Here is a 16966-nt window from a genome sequence, read left to right as displayed (position 1 = left end):
ACCACCCCAAAAAAGAGGAATAGAAAATGCAGACATACATTTCCCTGCAATTGTTTTGCTGTCAGTTGTAAAACAGTACATCATAAAAACAAACATGATCCTAGACTTACAGGATCATATGCAAAGGAGAATAAAGTAAAGACTCAAAAACATTTAATAGTTCTGTACTACTGTAAAAAATATAGAGTTTAACTGTCATGAATCAACAGTAGTATACAGCTGATCCTAGACCAGGGCTGTCCAAACTTCTCCACAAAGTGCAGGTGTGTGTGTGTGTGTGTGTGTGTGTGTGTGTGTGCGTACAGGTTTTCATTCCACTCAAGCAGGATCCACACCTGATTCCATCTCTTTACTCAGGTGATCCTGACTTTCAGTAGACTCAGGCGTGGCTCCTGTTTGGTTGGAATGAAAAGCTGCACCACACCGGCGCTTTCCGGGGAAGATTGGACGCTGCAGTCCTGGGCCTGCTAGAAAGGAAAGTTAAACAAAGAAATTTCTTGATGAAATTTCACCACAGTATCATATAGTCCACATCACATGCTAAAATCGAGAGTGGAACTGAGCAGGCGGTGTGTAAAGCCCATTTTACACCACAATGGCATCGCTTCCAGATCAATCCAGATCAACGTTGTGCAGTTTTGCTCTGAACCATGTGCAGTTACAGCATTTACAGCAGACGCCTTTATCCAGAGAGACTTACATTTATCTCTTTTATACAACTGAGCAGTTGAGGGTTAGGGGTCTTGCTCAGGGACCCAGCAGTGGCAGCTTGGTAGTGCTGGGATTTGAGCTCACAACCTTCCCTTCACTAGGCCACACCTTATCCACTGAGCTACCACTTTCCCTCCCCCTGCACAGCACGTCTGTGGTTTTTAACCAGAAACAGTACAAAATAAATGATCCCTGATTTATTAGGTGTAACACCAGGACACTACCCCTCCCCGCCAGCAAAGGGCGCTCTCACTAAAGCTGTGACGTGATCTCTGATATACATTTCCAGCTCACTGCTGGTTTCCATGATAAATAAACACACCAGGATTATCCATTCTTTGTGAACCAATTTCTCATTTTTGAGAATTATCTTGTATTTCCAACTGGCTCCATTGTCTTCCTGACCCTTTGCCTCATTCAGCTTGACCTGCTGTTGTTACCTGTTGGTTAAACGTATTGTGTACTGACGTTTGCTGGCTCTGTTACTTTGAGTATTGGATTACTATTGTCTGCTGTGCTTTGTACACTCGTAAACCTCTGCATGTGGTCTCCACCTGACCATAGAAAGTTACGTCATGCACTGTATACCCAAACTCTAACCAGCGCAGCAGCTGTATTTGAGCACTGTATTATATAAAATAACTGTTAAAGAATATATCAGATTCCCACATGTCATTATGTATAACATTTATACATTAAAATGTTTATTACATTAATTATGGAGACAAATGGAGTGATATGGACTAGAGGTTTCTGTGTGCACTTATAAATGAACCTATTAGACAGTGTTGTGCTTTTCTACTTATTGTTCTCAATAGCCAGAAAGAGCTCTTTTAGTTTCTTTTATTTAAGTCTTTATGTTGCTTATATGGGGCTGCTTACAGTGAAGAAATATTTGATCTCATTTCTTTACTGATGTTTGGAGGAAATTTGAAGATGTCACTGAATTTGGAGCACACATTATTCTTGATGTTATTCACATTATACGACATTGTAGCTATTTAAGAGCACAAGATAATGTTCAAAAGCCTGAAGGATGTTGTCCTACATCTCACTGACTTTAACTGGATCTCTGGTCCCCTAAGGCTGCAAGCATCTAGCCCCATCTAGACTAGACGTGCCAAGCCTTCTTCCACTCCATAAACCACAGGTTCTCTTATGATTTTGCACAGATAGTAGTAGCATATGTGGGAGGTTGCATCTATACATTCGAAGGTGTGTCCACTGAAGCAACACTACGTCTTACCAGGAAAAGTCGAGGTGCTTGTGAAACGGGAGACACATGTAGACTCATCCTCTCCTCCTGCACAGTCCGGTTTGCCATTACAGGCTTGCTCCAGGGGAATAAACTTCAGTGACTTGGAGCAGAAGAAGTACTTACTGTTAATGACTTGGGCGACTAAGTCACGGCAGTAAAAGTGAAGGAGGGATGTAGGAAGAGAGAAAAATGTCTATTTAAGAATTTGAATTGGGTAAGAGCTAATGAATGAAATAATATGACTGTGTTTATGAATATGATGAAATAATATGATGATGGTTAACTGTTGCTAAAATGGAAAACATACTCACTTAAATATCCAGCCACTGCCAGGATGCCCAAAATGACCACTACACAGAGGATGGAGATGAGGAACCTTTTCCCCCGTGCCCACTTATTCCCTTCTGGCTTTGTGGCTTGCATGGGCTTTCTGTTCTTGCCACGTCTGGCTCCACCTTAGAGAGAGAGAGAACTGAGTCAAATAGAGAGGTTCCTCTTTGTACACTGTACACAGGTTTTACTGATCGATGCATAAATGTTTAGCAGGAAGAAGGTTTATAAGGTTTGAAGATAAACAAGGTCATGCGTACTTTACCTTTCTGTCTTGAGTTTAAGGGTATAGTGCTGTCTTCAGCAATCGTGTTATTAGCCTGAATGTGAGAAGAATGTTATTAAATTATTTCCTCAATGCAAAACAAGTTTGCTAGAGCCTAATTAGAGTTCACTTTCCTTTTAAAGCCAGCTATATTATCATCCTATCATATCATCCTGCAGGAAATGACCACAAACGTAAAGAATAATTTAATCACAATGTACAATTCACTACATTCTGTTTAAAAACTTTAAAAATCTTAAATGTAATGGAGGTAATCTCAGTGGCCTCTTTTTTTTGTGTGTGTGTGTGTGTGTGTGTGTGTGTGTGTGTGTGTGTGTGTGTGTGTGTGTGTGTGGAAGAAGTAACATTAGCTACGTCATGAGCAAGAAGTACCGCTTGGAGGAAGAGATGTCATGTAGCAGTGCCATGTTTAACTTCATCGTGCTGTTTAATATCACAGTCTGGACAAAGCGCAATATAAAACTTACATTATATTTTCTTTGACATCTGTGTAACATTAAAAACCTGACCCTTAAAAAATACCCATATAGTTTGTTTAAATACTTGTTACTGCAATAACAGGAGCTTATCAAATCAGACTTGAGCTAGGGTATAAAATTTTCAATTCATTCTTGCAACACTCTTGGTACTGTAGTGGGAAACCTGCTTGTTACTGTTCACTCCTCTTTGTCAAAAAGATTAGTAATATTTCTAACCCTGATTTGGCATGCATTTCTGTAATCATACACTATATGACCAAAACAACTCCAAACAAAATCTAGTGGAAAGCCTTCCTGGAAGAGTGGAGTTTATTATAACAGCAAAATGAGAATAAATCTCTAATGGGATGTTCAAGCACACGAGTGTGATTGGTCAGGTGTCCACATACTTTTGGTAATATAGTGTATGTACGATTGGAGTTTGTCTGCAGTTCAGAATTTTATTTTTTCAAAATAAAGCTAGATCTTTCTTGCTATTTCAATGAATAGTGATGGTGAATGTTGATAAAAGGAGCAACACTGTTGTTGTCGTCTAAAATAGCAAACCACCACATTTCCTGTACTGGCCAGTGAGATGGCTGACTAGCTAGTGTGGCTAATAATAAAATTGAGTTTGGACACGTGTATGTGTATGTGTATGTGCATGTGTGTGTGTGTATGTGCACGTGTGTGTGTGTGTGTGTGTGTGTGTGTGTATGTGGGGGGTGGGGTGTTGATTTGGCCTCCTAAGTGCTGTGTTTTCACATCCTGTATGTTACATTGAACATTTGTCTTGTAATTTATTGTTTTGTTCTATACAGTATATTGTAACATACCCTTTAATGCATGTGTACTGTAGTATATTAAATAAATTTTAGAGAAGACACTAATTACTATAATAATTATGGACAAATGGAATGATTTGGACTTTAGGTTGCTGTTAACTTACTGTAAATGAACCTGTATGAGAATTTGCTTTATGATCTCAAGGTTTGTGCTTGTGCTAGTACAGCGTGCTCACACTTCTATGAAACAAGATCTACTTTTCCACATTATTATTATTATAATTATGGTAAAATATCCACCATGTAAAATATGCACATACAGTCAGGTCCATAAGTATTTGGACTGTTTGGATGTGTCACTATCCAAATACTTATGGACCTGTCTGTACATTCTAAATTTGCAGTTTCTGAAACTATGAAAGATTTGTTTTTATTCAAATAATGCTATGCAATCAATAATCATTCAAAGAAATCGCAAAAGTAATAAACAGCAGCGGTGGCGTGGCTGAGCGTCAGAGGAGGCGGTGCGAACTGGCAGGTAACACGTGATGATTCTCACCTGCATCTTATTACCGACAGTCTACTCATCTCTGTGTCTATGTGCGTTCATTAACTGCTGTAACCACAGAGCGTGTGTGTGTGTGTGTGTGTGTGTGAGAGAGAGAGAGAGAGAGTGTTGGCAGAGCTTGTGAGACACACACACACACCACGAAGTGTGAACTTGAACTTGACGGTGTGAAAGCTGCGATTCCGGGGTTGGACCCGTTTTAGTTGAGTTCTTTTGGGTTTGTTGAGTTGAAAGTGCGGGGAAAAGTGCGGACTGAATAAACTGAAGTCTCCCGAGTCTTCCTCCTCACTCTCACACACCGGGGCTCTACACTGACCTGTTAGGAAGAGTGAAGCAATCAGCATCCCTGATCTAACAGTTCTCCACAGCCACAAAGAGCTCAGACCACAAACAGTTTTACTCTCAGAAGAGTAAAACTGAAACTCACTTTTGGAATGTGTTGGAAAACTTTACCCAGTGGCATAATTTGTATAAACTTACTCACTATTAACTCATAAACTGTACCATTTTCTCATAAAGCGAGGGAAACTGGGACCTGCAGATTTAAAAGTGCCTTTCAGCTGTACTAACTGGTGCACTGAATCATCCTCCAAATGGCTTTCAGATTTAGTAAATGATCTGTGGCTGTGTGTGAGAGGTTATGACAGATGTGAGTGTTTACTCTTCTGCATACAAACAATGACAGCCTTTGGTGTACTGTTTTTTTTTTTTTTCATCTCGTTCATGTTACATTGCCACTACCATTCGCTCCCTGTTATTTTATGAATTATGAATTGAATTCATTAATATATTATGAATTGACTTGACATTAACATTGCTACGTCATTCAGGTTCTTCGGTTATATAAAGTTTCTCTTTTTGTCATTCCTGTTTTTAAATACATGCTTAAAGGCAGTTATGGAAATGTTGCAGCCATCTGCTGTAAAAACCCATGAAATTGAGGTATGATGCTCGCTCCCAGGTCAGAAAATGACATATAATGCCATGTAAATATTTTATTATTTGGGTTACTCTGGGTTACTGATCAGAAGGTCAGGGGTTTAAGCCCCAACACCACCAAGCTGCCACTGCTGGGCCCTTGAGCAAGGCCCTTACTCCTCTCTGCTTCAAGGGTGCTGTGTCATGTTTGCATATCGCAACTACTTAGGAAGTTGGGGTCAAAGAAAAGAATTACACTGTGCTGTAATGTATATGTGACCAATAAAGGCTTCTTCTACTATCTTCCAAAGTAGATACACATTTTAATACATTATATTTATGGCCATAAAGACACTACTACAATTAACGTTTTGTAGGGGCACTAACGTTTTTCCTTTTTGTGCCTCATAAGGCCCATTAAATCACTATAGCAACTTACTATGATTGTTTTGTAGTTTACTTGTTCAGGTTGGTTTTAGTAAGTGGAAAATATTTGCATTCCCATGTCAACAATATGTAGCTGGCAATAACCTGCCAACCGTTAGTCAAAGCAATGACTAACTGAGAGTTATGTTCTTAGAATGCATTCCAGACAGCTTTGACTCAAAGCAACCACCCACATGTGTTTTCAAAACAGGTTTTGAAACTGTAAAAAAGTCATTGCACAATAACAGGACAGGGCCTTGCATACACTCCTGGGCAAAAAAAAAAATGGACGAAGGCCAAAATAGCAAATATTAATGAGGAAATGAGCAGGAATGAAGCAGATGCTCCTGAGAGCTCCTGTGCCTCCATTCACTGGTTTCCTTTTGCTGTTTGGGGAAAAGCTAGAAACAGGGAAATTCACTTCTATAGTCTTCTTGTACACAAAATCATGATAATGATTAAAATATTTGATGTAAAATTCAAACTAACACACACAAATATCTTCTATCTTTCTTTTTTTTCTTAAAAGATTAGTGATTATTTGGTTTTCTGCTGCACCTGATGCAGCTCATCAAGAGCCACAAGACTTAAACATTTACAGAAATCAAAGGGAAAAGCTCCCATACTGAGCTCCTTTATCTCTCTGTTTCATTCCTGATCATTTCCTAATCAGTGATTTGTTGTTAAGACCATTAAAAGATTAATATTTAGCTTAATACATTTGGAGCGTTGCAACCTGGAGTTGAAAATGACTGAACTGGGATTTTTATTATTTGATTTATACAATGGGACTCGTTTATGAATCTTCGTAAAGTTGTGTGTAAATGTTTGCGTAAGTCAAACCAAACTAAAATTTTTGCTGGATTTACAAAAGTTTCAGAAAGGCTGATTTTTGTTTTGTACTTGTGTGCGTATGTAAAGTGCAAAGTGTGTTCGTGACACAGCTCATTTGCATATAGTGACGCCCACAAAACTCCATAAAAGTTCAAGTGCACAGACAGCTGGGAGCACGAAGCGAACTATCAGGATAAAGGCACAAGTCGAAGTTACTTCGACTCACTTCCATGCCAATAATAATAATAATAATAATAATAATAAGCAAATGCTAAATATTCCATCAGCCGTGGCAGTTTTATGCCTTATGGCTCTGCTCAGACAGACCGGCCCATCTTCTGTTTATAAAGCAGCATTTCTTTTGTCATAATTAGATGATTAGTTTTATTTTTCTTAATTTTTTTTGTGTTGGCTTTCTTTCTTTCTTTATATTCTTTAATTAATACTAATAAAATAAAACAACTGGTTTTCACAAAATTTTGAGCTCGATTGAACTCTTCGTCTACTCTACTAACTCTACTAGCATGGGGAAGTGTATTCAATAGGGACAAAGTTCTCCTGCAGTGGCTCTGGATAAGGGCGTCTGCTAAACGCTGTGAACATAATAAAAATACGTAATTAAACCCCACAGTTCATTCCATATATAAAAGTGCAGCAATCCGTGCAAATGATATGATTTGAAGTCGTGAAGTCAAGGTTTACATTAGTAAGTCTTCTTACGTGTAAATTTACACACACTCCAAAGCACGAGTATGTTTTGGATTTGTCTTTTTCTGTCTCCATGATAATTGTATCTTACTGTAGTTGCATTTACTTGAGCTCTGAGTTACACTATTAAAGGCAAAGGGTGCTGAACATTATCTGAAAGTGTACAGCCAAATTATACACAGTAGTTTTAGATTGTGTTTATAAGCTAGTCATCCGTTTACTGGTTTATATTTCCACTGCTAGCTTCACAGTAGCTCAGTGCAACACGTTATGACTATGCAGGTTTGATTACCACAGATCATGATATTCTTCTAGGTAGAATACAGACATTGTTGTACCACAAGGGAACAGCTCTCAGGTCTTATTTAACTGATCGCTATCAGTTTGTAGATGTAAATGGTGGCTTATATGCTACGTGCTGGTACAATTATCCATAAACATGGCATTAGCTTCCACTGCTATGCCAGTGATACACAGCTATATGACCGATGACAGACACCAGCTTAACAATGCTGAGGAAAGAGTCACTGAAGGTTGAGTAACTCCTACATAATTCTGACAAGACGTAAGTATGATGTAAATCTGGACAGCTTTTCAGTGTGGGAGTGAATGACGTTGATGTGATAATTCAGTCCAGTTCCTCATTTGATGATCATGTAGATAACATTATTAGCATATTTTCATCTCAAAAATACTGAGTGAACTTTTGGTCTTTTATGATACCTGCTTTGATTAAAAGGTGCAGGCTCTTTATTACTAACTAGTAAAGGTGCAGAGCATAGAGTGATCTGGGATGTTTTGATGCCGTCGCCCCCGACTTCACTTAGGTCTGTGGTGGCTGCTTTATGTCTCTCTCTCTCTCTCTCTCTCTCTCTCTCTCTCTGATGAGCTACACATGTTAATCTTGACTCTTTCTGTCCTCTGAACCTGCCTGGCCCATTCTGATGCTCTACTTCTGCTTGGATCCTCCGTCACTGTGGATGACCCCATATGCTCAGAAAAGACCGCTGCACTCACCTCATTTATGACACAACCACCAAAATATGGACATAAAATATACTGTCAGGGAAGAGAGCAATATATTTGTTGTGTGTTCTATCAGCCAGGAGGTTACTTCTGAACATGGTTTATGATTTATTTACAACATTATTTCTGAACATATTTCTGTCAACATTAATTACTTAAACATTAATTACAACTTCATAAAATTTGTCTCTTTTCAAACCATGTTACTGTATATGCTCCATAAAAATGAATAACAGTGTGTAATCCTGCACCTAGAGCAACTACGCTGCACAGTAGGTGCAATGTGCGTTTTTATTTGCATACTGTTTGCATACAGCAATAACAGAAGTTAGAATAAAGGGAACTCCCATGAGTCTGTTAAGAGTCTGATATTTTTATGTCAGTTGTTATAATTGGTTCGGGTCACTGAAAGGTTTCCTGAAAAACTTCACCAAAACATAACAGGTGCTGTAGAGACCGTATATATAACTATATTCACCCATAAGACTGTGACATTAGACCATGGGTTCTCAAACTGTATGAAGAATTAATACCATGGACTCCCTCAGTCCAAATGTTTTTTATAAACTATTCCAATATTAGTTTTATTAATTGAATGTGTACAGATTTATTCTGGCTATTTATTAGAACCATAGAGCTTTTTATTCTTATACATTCAGTCTATTTTATTTTTATACACTAAGTCCAAGTTGGTGACGTTTTAGGTCTAGGTGTTTGTTTTTGTAGTTTGTTTTTGATTTAATGATTTTTGTTAAACTGTTAAACTGACGACACACTGAGGAGTAGAACGCTGAAACAATTTTAATTCACATAAACAAATAATTAGAAGCAGTATCTTTCGGATTTCATCCACCAAAGCTTACTGGTCATTGACTTTGATATTACTATTGTGTTTTATTAAACCTTTATACAATTTTTGGTCTAAACAGGTTTATGGAGAGTATATTTTATGAGTCTTTTACTTTGCCTTGCTTCATGTTGTTTCCTGTGTTTGGGCAGGATCTCAAAAGTGTCAGTCACTGAAATATAGAATAAATCAGGGGACTATCTGAGTAAGTAAACCAAATGTGGTTAGAGGCAGTTTAGTAGTATGAATAATATGTTACATGAATTATATTGAAAAATATTACTGCATATATGAACACGTATGTCTTTTTGAAAGGAAACCTCATAAACAGTCTGTTACACTATATTATTATGCACTAGTAAAACCCTGAAATCAAACTATAGTGTTACACTTGATTTTTTCTGTGTGACTTCTCCTGATCTTTAACTGACACAAGTAACCAGGTTGACATACAGAGAATGGTGACTCACCCTCATGCTTTCACTGCTGCACTGAAAAGCAGCACTCCGAAAGTTGAAGGAATGCAGGTGTCCTGGTTAAAACTCGCCGCCCTTCTCGTTTCTCTTCTTTTCTAGGTGCGCACCTGTGTTCCCTCTCTGTGTTTATCCTTCCCGGTTGCTTTGTCTTCAACACAGAAGATACTTGATATGCAGTGGTCATTTGGAGCTTACGTCCTTATAGGATTCAGAAAACCTAGACACTTTCTCTAACACTACTCCAATTCTAATGCAACCGGACACCTCCTCTCTCCCTCCCTCCCTCTCTTTGTCCTTGTACTGGGTGTGGCCATGTTAGGCAGTTCCTGCTGTCAGATGATCTTACCTGACAGCCCTGTCACTGACTCAGAGAGACAATACTTCCTACAGAAGTAGGAACCTGTTGAGCCACACTATATGGCCAAAAGTATGTGAACCCCTACACTCATATGTGCTTTTCAAAGTTTTCCACTAGATGTTGGAGCGTGGCTGTGGGGATTTGTGTTCATTCAGCTACAAGAGCATTAGTGAGGTCAGGCGCTGATGTTGGGATGTCGAGGAGGTCTGGGGTTCAGTCGGTGTTCCAGTTCATCCCAAAGGTGTTCAGTGGGGTTGAGGTCAGGGCTCTGTGCAGGACACTCGAGTTCTTCCACTCCAACCTTCACACACCATGTCTTCATGGAGCTCGCTTTGTGCACAGGGGCATTGTCATGCTGGAACAGGTTTGAGTCTCTTAGTTCCAGTGAAGGGAAAATTCTAGACAATTGTGTGCTTCCAGCTTTGTGGCAATGGCTTGGGGAAGAACCATACATAGGTGTGTTGGTCAGGGGTGCACATACTTTTGGCCATATAGTGTATACTTTTCTGAGACTGCACACTGAGCTCATTTATGGTAATTATCTTACAAAAATAATTAACAGATGTTTTTAATTCACTTGATTTTTGTGTTGATTTTTAGGCCGTCTTTGTCTGAATGCATTATTTTTTAAATCAGTGAGTCTTAACAGCCAGAGATTTAACTTAACTTTAACTTTCTACAGTCACAAAGAAGTTGAGTTAAAAGGCAGATTCTCTGAATACAAAGCTACAGCATTTTTCATATTGATGATACTACATTCTAACAAAATTGATGCTGACATGTTAAAAATTTTCCTTGGTGATAAAGATGGTGCCGTGCAGCAGCCTGTTGCAGCGGCCCAAATGTTCCTCAAAGAAATCCTCACAGTTTCCTTCTTTCCTTTTCCTTTTGCTGCTGCCTTTAGCTTTGCAGTGGATAGTTGACTTGCACCAAATCTTGCACTGAGACACTTTCCTATAAACTTGGGACACTTTTTACTTTATACTGCATTGGGAATAAAGAGGAACTCTTTATGTGCCTACAGGAGGAGGACTGAGGACTGACTTCTGATTAAAAATGTGTCTGAATTGTGGAGTGTGTTGGGACACGCGACATTGGCAAGCCGTGGCAAGCAGGATGAGGGAAGGCTGGAGAGGGCCAACAAGCTGAACCTGTTTTTTTAACATTCCTCCTGAAGGTGAATTCCTCTCTTCTTCTCCCTCTCAGCTGTCCATCACAACTGACCAGGGCAGGAAGGAGCTGATGAGGATCAGCATGAGGAAAGCCACTGGACGTGCAGATTAACTACGTTTACTTGCCTTGCAAGTCTTACGGTCTTGTAGAAGATGATCTGCCTGGTGCCAGCATCAAAAACTGAGCCTGGTGACATTAACACCATACCTGTTGAAGATGCTGGACAGGCTTTTCCTCACCCACCAGCCACACACTGAGGTGGTGATGCAGTCATCCACCTGCTGCACAGAGCCCTCTCTTACTTACAGTGCTTCCAGTCTTTGACTTCTCTAGTGCTATCAACCAGTGGCTGACTGACTGATCGCATTGGCTGATTAATTCAGGTGATATTAAATGTTTTAAGGTAACTGGCATCGGCCATTCAGGCTGCAAGCATAGCTGATTAATAAAAGTGTTCAAGCTCCTGTTTTTGTCTGCCTTCAAACGCCGTGAAATACTTCAGAGAAAGCCATGGTATTGGAGTTCCCCGAGAACAAATGCTAAGGCTGAATTTCTAGCTCTCAAAGAGTTAAGTAATTTGATTTAATTTAATTAACTGCTATATAACGTGTTTGATTCCTGTCGTTTACGGGGGAATCATGACTCTAGGTCAGTACAGTACAGTTCCATAGCTAACAACACAAACCTGACAAAGACATAACGTGTTCCTGACTGCATATTCCTATTTGCTGAACACATATTGCACACTCACTGTAGATTAATGCTAAACGATACGGGCTGCTGTGTCAGCATCGACATCGCATATTCTGCATGTGCAGTAGTCACATCGCAAACGCTGCCAAAGTCAAGATCAGTAATGATAAGCTAAAAGATTTTTTTTATGTTTTGTAGGAGACAAAAACTAACAATGTTTGCAATTTTCATAACTAATTATGAAGAGAAAATATTTGGTTAAACTGAATTTAACTGAATGATTGATTTCCCCACTAAATAAATAAATAAATAAAGATGTGTTACTGGCGCATGGGGAATGTTTAGTGCAGAGGAAATTATGTTTAGTGCAACAGATATGTTCAGAAATCAAGTAAATGCATAGCATTTTCATTTGCTTATTTATTACATTGTTCCACTGAAAAAACCCTTATTAGTCAGCCACTACTTTCAGCACCATGCAGCCGTCAGCACCGTGTGATCAGAGCTGAGAGTTATATAGTGGACAGCTCCACGGCGTCCTGGACCCTGTACTAGCTCATCAGTAGGCTGAGTAAAGTGAGTAAAACCATGGAGCTGATAATAGACTCAAATCTTCCTCTTCCCACAACTATAATTATCCACTGAGTGTCAAATGAATCCATCAGATCATAAAAATACACGGGTGTTGTTCTTAACGATAGATTGGACCGGTCATATAACACTAACGTCATACACAGAAAGGGCCAAAGTCTGCTCTACCTACTGAGGAGACCGAGATCCTTTGGAGTCTGCAGAAAACTCCTAAAGACATTCTACAACTCTGTAGTGGCCTCGGTCATCTCTTGTGCAGTGGTGTGCTGGGGTAGTGGCATCACTGCTGCTGAAAAAAGGAGACTGGACAATCAAGAAGATCAAGAAGTCCTGGGTTCCTCACTGGACTCTCTCGAGGAGGTGGTGCAAAGTGAACTGAATTAGCCGAATGAACAGCACCTTCCATCCACTGCATGCGGCTGTGAGGGCACTTGAGAGCTGTTTCAGCAATCACCTGCTCCACTCAGTGTGGTGAACATGTCACCACGTGTCCTTCATACCTCCAACTGTACAGATGTATATCCACTGATCTCAGCCGCTACACTTAGACCTTAATCAGTCCATCTAGCCACAGCAGCATTCATTCAGTGTTATGACTGTACAGTCACCGGTATATTGCACTGTACGCTACAGTACTTTTATATCCTTGTACTTTTGCACATATGGACAATAACCTGGTATATTGCACTAGTGCTTTTGTTCCTACTTTCAGTTTATATTACTGTGCTTCAGTATATCTCTATATTTAATTAAATGCAAAATACAAATTCTCTCATTGATGCACACATACACTCTACTGACAAAATGCTGAAAATATTCTAACGTGAGCATTAGATGATTGCTCTTCTGAATGAAATGAGCAATTCTCTCATTTTCATTTTATCTTCGTGTATTTTTTTTTACACTGTGCATTTTCATGAAACATGCCACACGCTACAGCAAGCGGAGCAACTCCACCCTTCCTCTCTGTGTAGGAATTCCTTAGCAAAACTTTCGATCAGCAGTATTATTAATAGCTTGGAAGGAGAAACTCTTAGTTTGGAATGAAGGATGTCTTTAAGCCATTCTACAAAATTGTTTTCGAAGTTCTGTATCTTCTAATCTTTAACTTTTAAAGTGCACTAACAGCACCTGTAAACTGGGATGAAATGAGGAAATCAAGTTAAATTTGAGTGAACTGATTATAGTAAATAAAACCTCAGGCTTTTACACGATATGATACTATTTCAATTAATAAACCAACTTTGTTTAGAATCTGCAGTATGCCTACTGTTAATATGTGAATGATGATGACTAATAGAATGCTATTTTAATCATCTTGTTATTTCATTATTTACACATGTTGTATTGTTCCATGTCTACAAGGGAGTGGTAAAGAACTAAAGGGGTTATATTACAGCTGTTATTGTTTTGTTGTTTTGCAGTAGCTCATTGGATTAGAGCTGTGAGCAAAGCTGTTTTTATAAATCCTGTACACTGACTACTCCCACTGAAACTAACCACATCCACCTTCTTTCACAGAAACCGACCTCTCCCGCAGACCATCCTGACATTACAGACACCCTGATTTCTCCTGCCTGCTCGTGCAGATATTTTTGTTTGTACTTGTTTGTATATAAGCAGGTATGAATATCTATATTTTCTAATGAACTCAGTTGGTCCATTTTGACACAAACAAATAAATAAACTGCAATTTCCCTCAGGATCAACAAAGTATCTATCTAACTATCTATCTATATATCTATCTTATCTTGCACAATACTGAATAATTTATACACAGAAGAAAACTACCATACACCACACACATCTATGAACATGAATGTGTGAAAATAAAAAAGAAAACAATTGTTAAAGGTCTGCCCCATGGTACAGTGGGAGATTACACGTCCTGAATCAGGTGTGAGTGAATAAGCTGAATAACACGGAAGGAATTTACTACTATCACTCTTTTTTTTTTTTTTTTTTTTTTGGCCAGCTTATTTTTCAAAATTCAAAATGGTCCTACCAACTTAGCAGTCAAGATTTTCCTCCTCTGCTTGAAGTGCATTGGAGTGTGCTAACTAGTAAAGGTACCTCTGGACTAATAGCTACCTTGGATACTTAAGTAGTAGACAATAGTTCTATTGTTGTATTCCAGGCAACTCAGAAACTCCTACTAAGAAAAGTTCAATGCACAACACTCAAAAAAGAAAAAAGGAAAAAAAAAAACTTCAGTGTTACCAAGGAGTTGACATCACAAGAAATTCATACAGAACATGCCATTAATAGGTTTTCTGTTAACAGGTAACAGTTTTCTGTCAGGTACCTGAGGAAGAAGTTTTTTCCTTAACGACAATTCCGAAGCGATGTTGTCATTACATATACGCTTTCGACCACAATTTCCAGCGATATTTACCAATGTCTTTCCCATAGACCTAAATGCCGGTCAAACTAAGCAGTCTGTATGACTGATAATGAAACTTCTTTCAAAGTCACTTAGATGTTTTCCTGTTGCACATGTGATCCAAAATCGAGGTCAACCAGGCCCGCTCAGCACGATTACACATGACACAGATCATGGTAGGAGGTTAATGGAATCTGTAGGTACTTACAACCAACCTCACATATTGTGACTAAGTGATTATTGTGAGTTGCTGAGCTCCTTTTTTGGAAATGTGGTGAAAATGACACTAAGTACACAACCTGAGGGAATTAGAGTGCACAGATTTTCCTGTACCAATTAACAATAAATTATAAAAATGAATCATCAACATAAATTTTATTATGTTGCTTGCTGAGGTTAATGTCCCTGCAGCACATAAAGCAAGTGTGAGTTTGTTAAAAACATTTTCAAAGACAAACTCATTACTCCACAAAGAACACTGCAGCTCAGTTATTTATTTATTTCATTTGAAAAACAAAATCTGCAGCAGCTTAAATGCAACTAGGGTTCTGTTATTTACTGTACTTTTTTTTTTTTTTTTTTTTTACAGTATATGACTTTTTGCAGTATACAGTATGTGGCAGCTTTGTAGTGCTGGGATTTGAACACATCCTTCTGATCTGCAGCTCAAAGCCTTAACCACTGAGCTCCTACTCCTCTACTTCCAGAGCGTGCAACTGATTCATCCACCTCTACTGTAGAAATAACTCTCACTGAAATATGAATTTCAGTCCATCACTAAGCCAAAGTTCTTCCTGGCATATAAATTTAATCAAAGACGGTTTGTTTTACGTAAATTAGTGTCTCAAATGAAGGGCACAAAAATGATTCACCAAGTTTCAGATGCCAACACAAAGAGAATCTTCCATTCTCACTCCCGCTTACTAGAGCCCAAAATATCAAAATATTAATCTTTTAATGGTCTTAACAACAAATCATTGATCAGGAAATGATCAGGAATGAAACAGAGAGATAAAGGAGCTCAGTATGAGAGCTTTTCCCTTTGATTTCTGTAAATGTTTAAGTCTTGTGGCTCTTGATGGGCCATATTATTGGAAAAGTTTGGACACCCAGACATGTTGACCAGTGATTTGTTCTTAAGACCATTAGAAACTTAATATTTGCCATTTCTGCTTGGCTCATTTATTTTGCCCAGGAGTGTATATCCCACTATGCACTGCGTTTTTTGGCGTGTTTTTTAAATGCACTGCTTTAATTGTCCAATCGTTTATAATACCATCTTATAAAATAATAAAACATTTATTTTACTGTAAAATAAATATTGTCGAGATGCTGTAACAAATCAAAACAAGGCAAAACTGAAAGATTGTGTATACAGTAGGTCTTTTAAAACGCATTATTTAGGCATTGAAAATAATTTCTGCTGTAAAACTATATGAATACCTGTTTTATTTAGGTTTTATATACCTGTTTTTAGGTGCTTTACTTCTTAAATCTTTTAAGGCAATCTTTAATCAATACAAACACTACACAGTAAAAATATGTAAATGAGATAATGATGATAAAGAGATAATTCATGAACAAATCCTGAGATGTGACAGTGAGCAGACACTTCTCTGTTAAATACTTCCATGTAAAAGGCACTAAGTGGACTTACTTTTAAAAATCACATTTTGAAAACAGCATTGTAGTTAAGCTTATAGATCAAGATGTATTACTTACTCTTACTGTTCTTCTGGATAGTCTTGTTGATCTGCGTACGGTTTCAGTGAATATTATGTACCTGTTTTCCACGCTGCTCGTGCCTTTCCCTTTGCTCTGTGTTATTTATTGGACAGTGCTCTTTTGTAATCTGTTTGCCTTCCCTCTCTGGCTCTAACCTATCCCTACTGTTTAAATACGCCGTCCTTCCCTCCCACGTTTGCGCTACGCTTCCTACTGTCATTCAGTGAGAACAGCATTGTATTGATTTGCAGTGACCATAACCTCTAAGAGAAAAAGTGAACCCAAAATACTCCTACAGCATAACACAGCTTCTGTTCTTCTTTACTCTTCTCACCCATCTGTATGTGTACACCTGGTGAAACACACAAAGCCAAAAGATATCTAAACATCTAAAATGTTCTCATTCAGTCAA

General features: G+C 38.5%; 1 protein-coding gene across 7 annotated transcripts in view; it reads right to left on the bottom strand.

Annotated features, from left to right (window-relative positions):
• Positions 1–16701, bottom strand: part of tmprss4a (transmembrane serine protease 4a) — a 30615-nt gene extending 13914 nt beyond the window's left edge. The window contains exons 1-6 of one of the 7 annotated variants that reach the window (XM_034310637.2): positions 16552–16694; positions 9626–9779; positions 9271–9327; positions 2565–2619; positions 2281–2424; positions 1958–2110 (exon numbers count right to left, since the gene is read on the bottom strand). In XM_034310637.2, the coding sequence (XP_034166528.2) occupies positions 1958–2110; positions 2281–2424; positions 2565–2619; positions 9271–9285 (367 nt within the window). In that variant the 5' untranslated portion in view covers positions 9286–9327; positions 9626–9779; positions 16552–16694. Of the gene's footprint in view, positions 1–1957; positions 2111–2280; positions 2425–2564; positions 2620–4387; positions 4409–4535; positions 4713–9270; positions 9328–9625; positions 9905–16551 lie in introns of those variants that run through there. The other 6 variants (XM_026943451.3, XM_034310638.2, XM_026943450.3 and 3 more) reach the window with 6 other exon arrangements.
• Between the last annotated feature and the right edge of the window lie 265 nt (positions 16702–16966).

The sequence above is a fragment of the Pangasianodon hypophthalmus genome, chromosome 14 (genome assembly GCF_027358585.1).
Source record: "Pangasianodon hypophthalmus isolate fPanHyp1 chromosome 14, fPanHyp1.pri, whole genome shotgun sequence".
In the NCBI taxonomy this organism is placed as follows: domain Eukaryota; kingdom Metazoa; phylum Chordata; class Actinopteri; order Siluriformes; family Pangasiidae; genus Pangasianodon; species Pangasianodon hypophthalmus.
The sequence above is the reverse complement of the archived record's forward strand: the minus strand, read 5'-3'. Positions and strand labels throughout refer to the sequence as shown.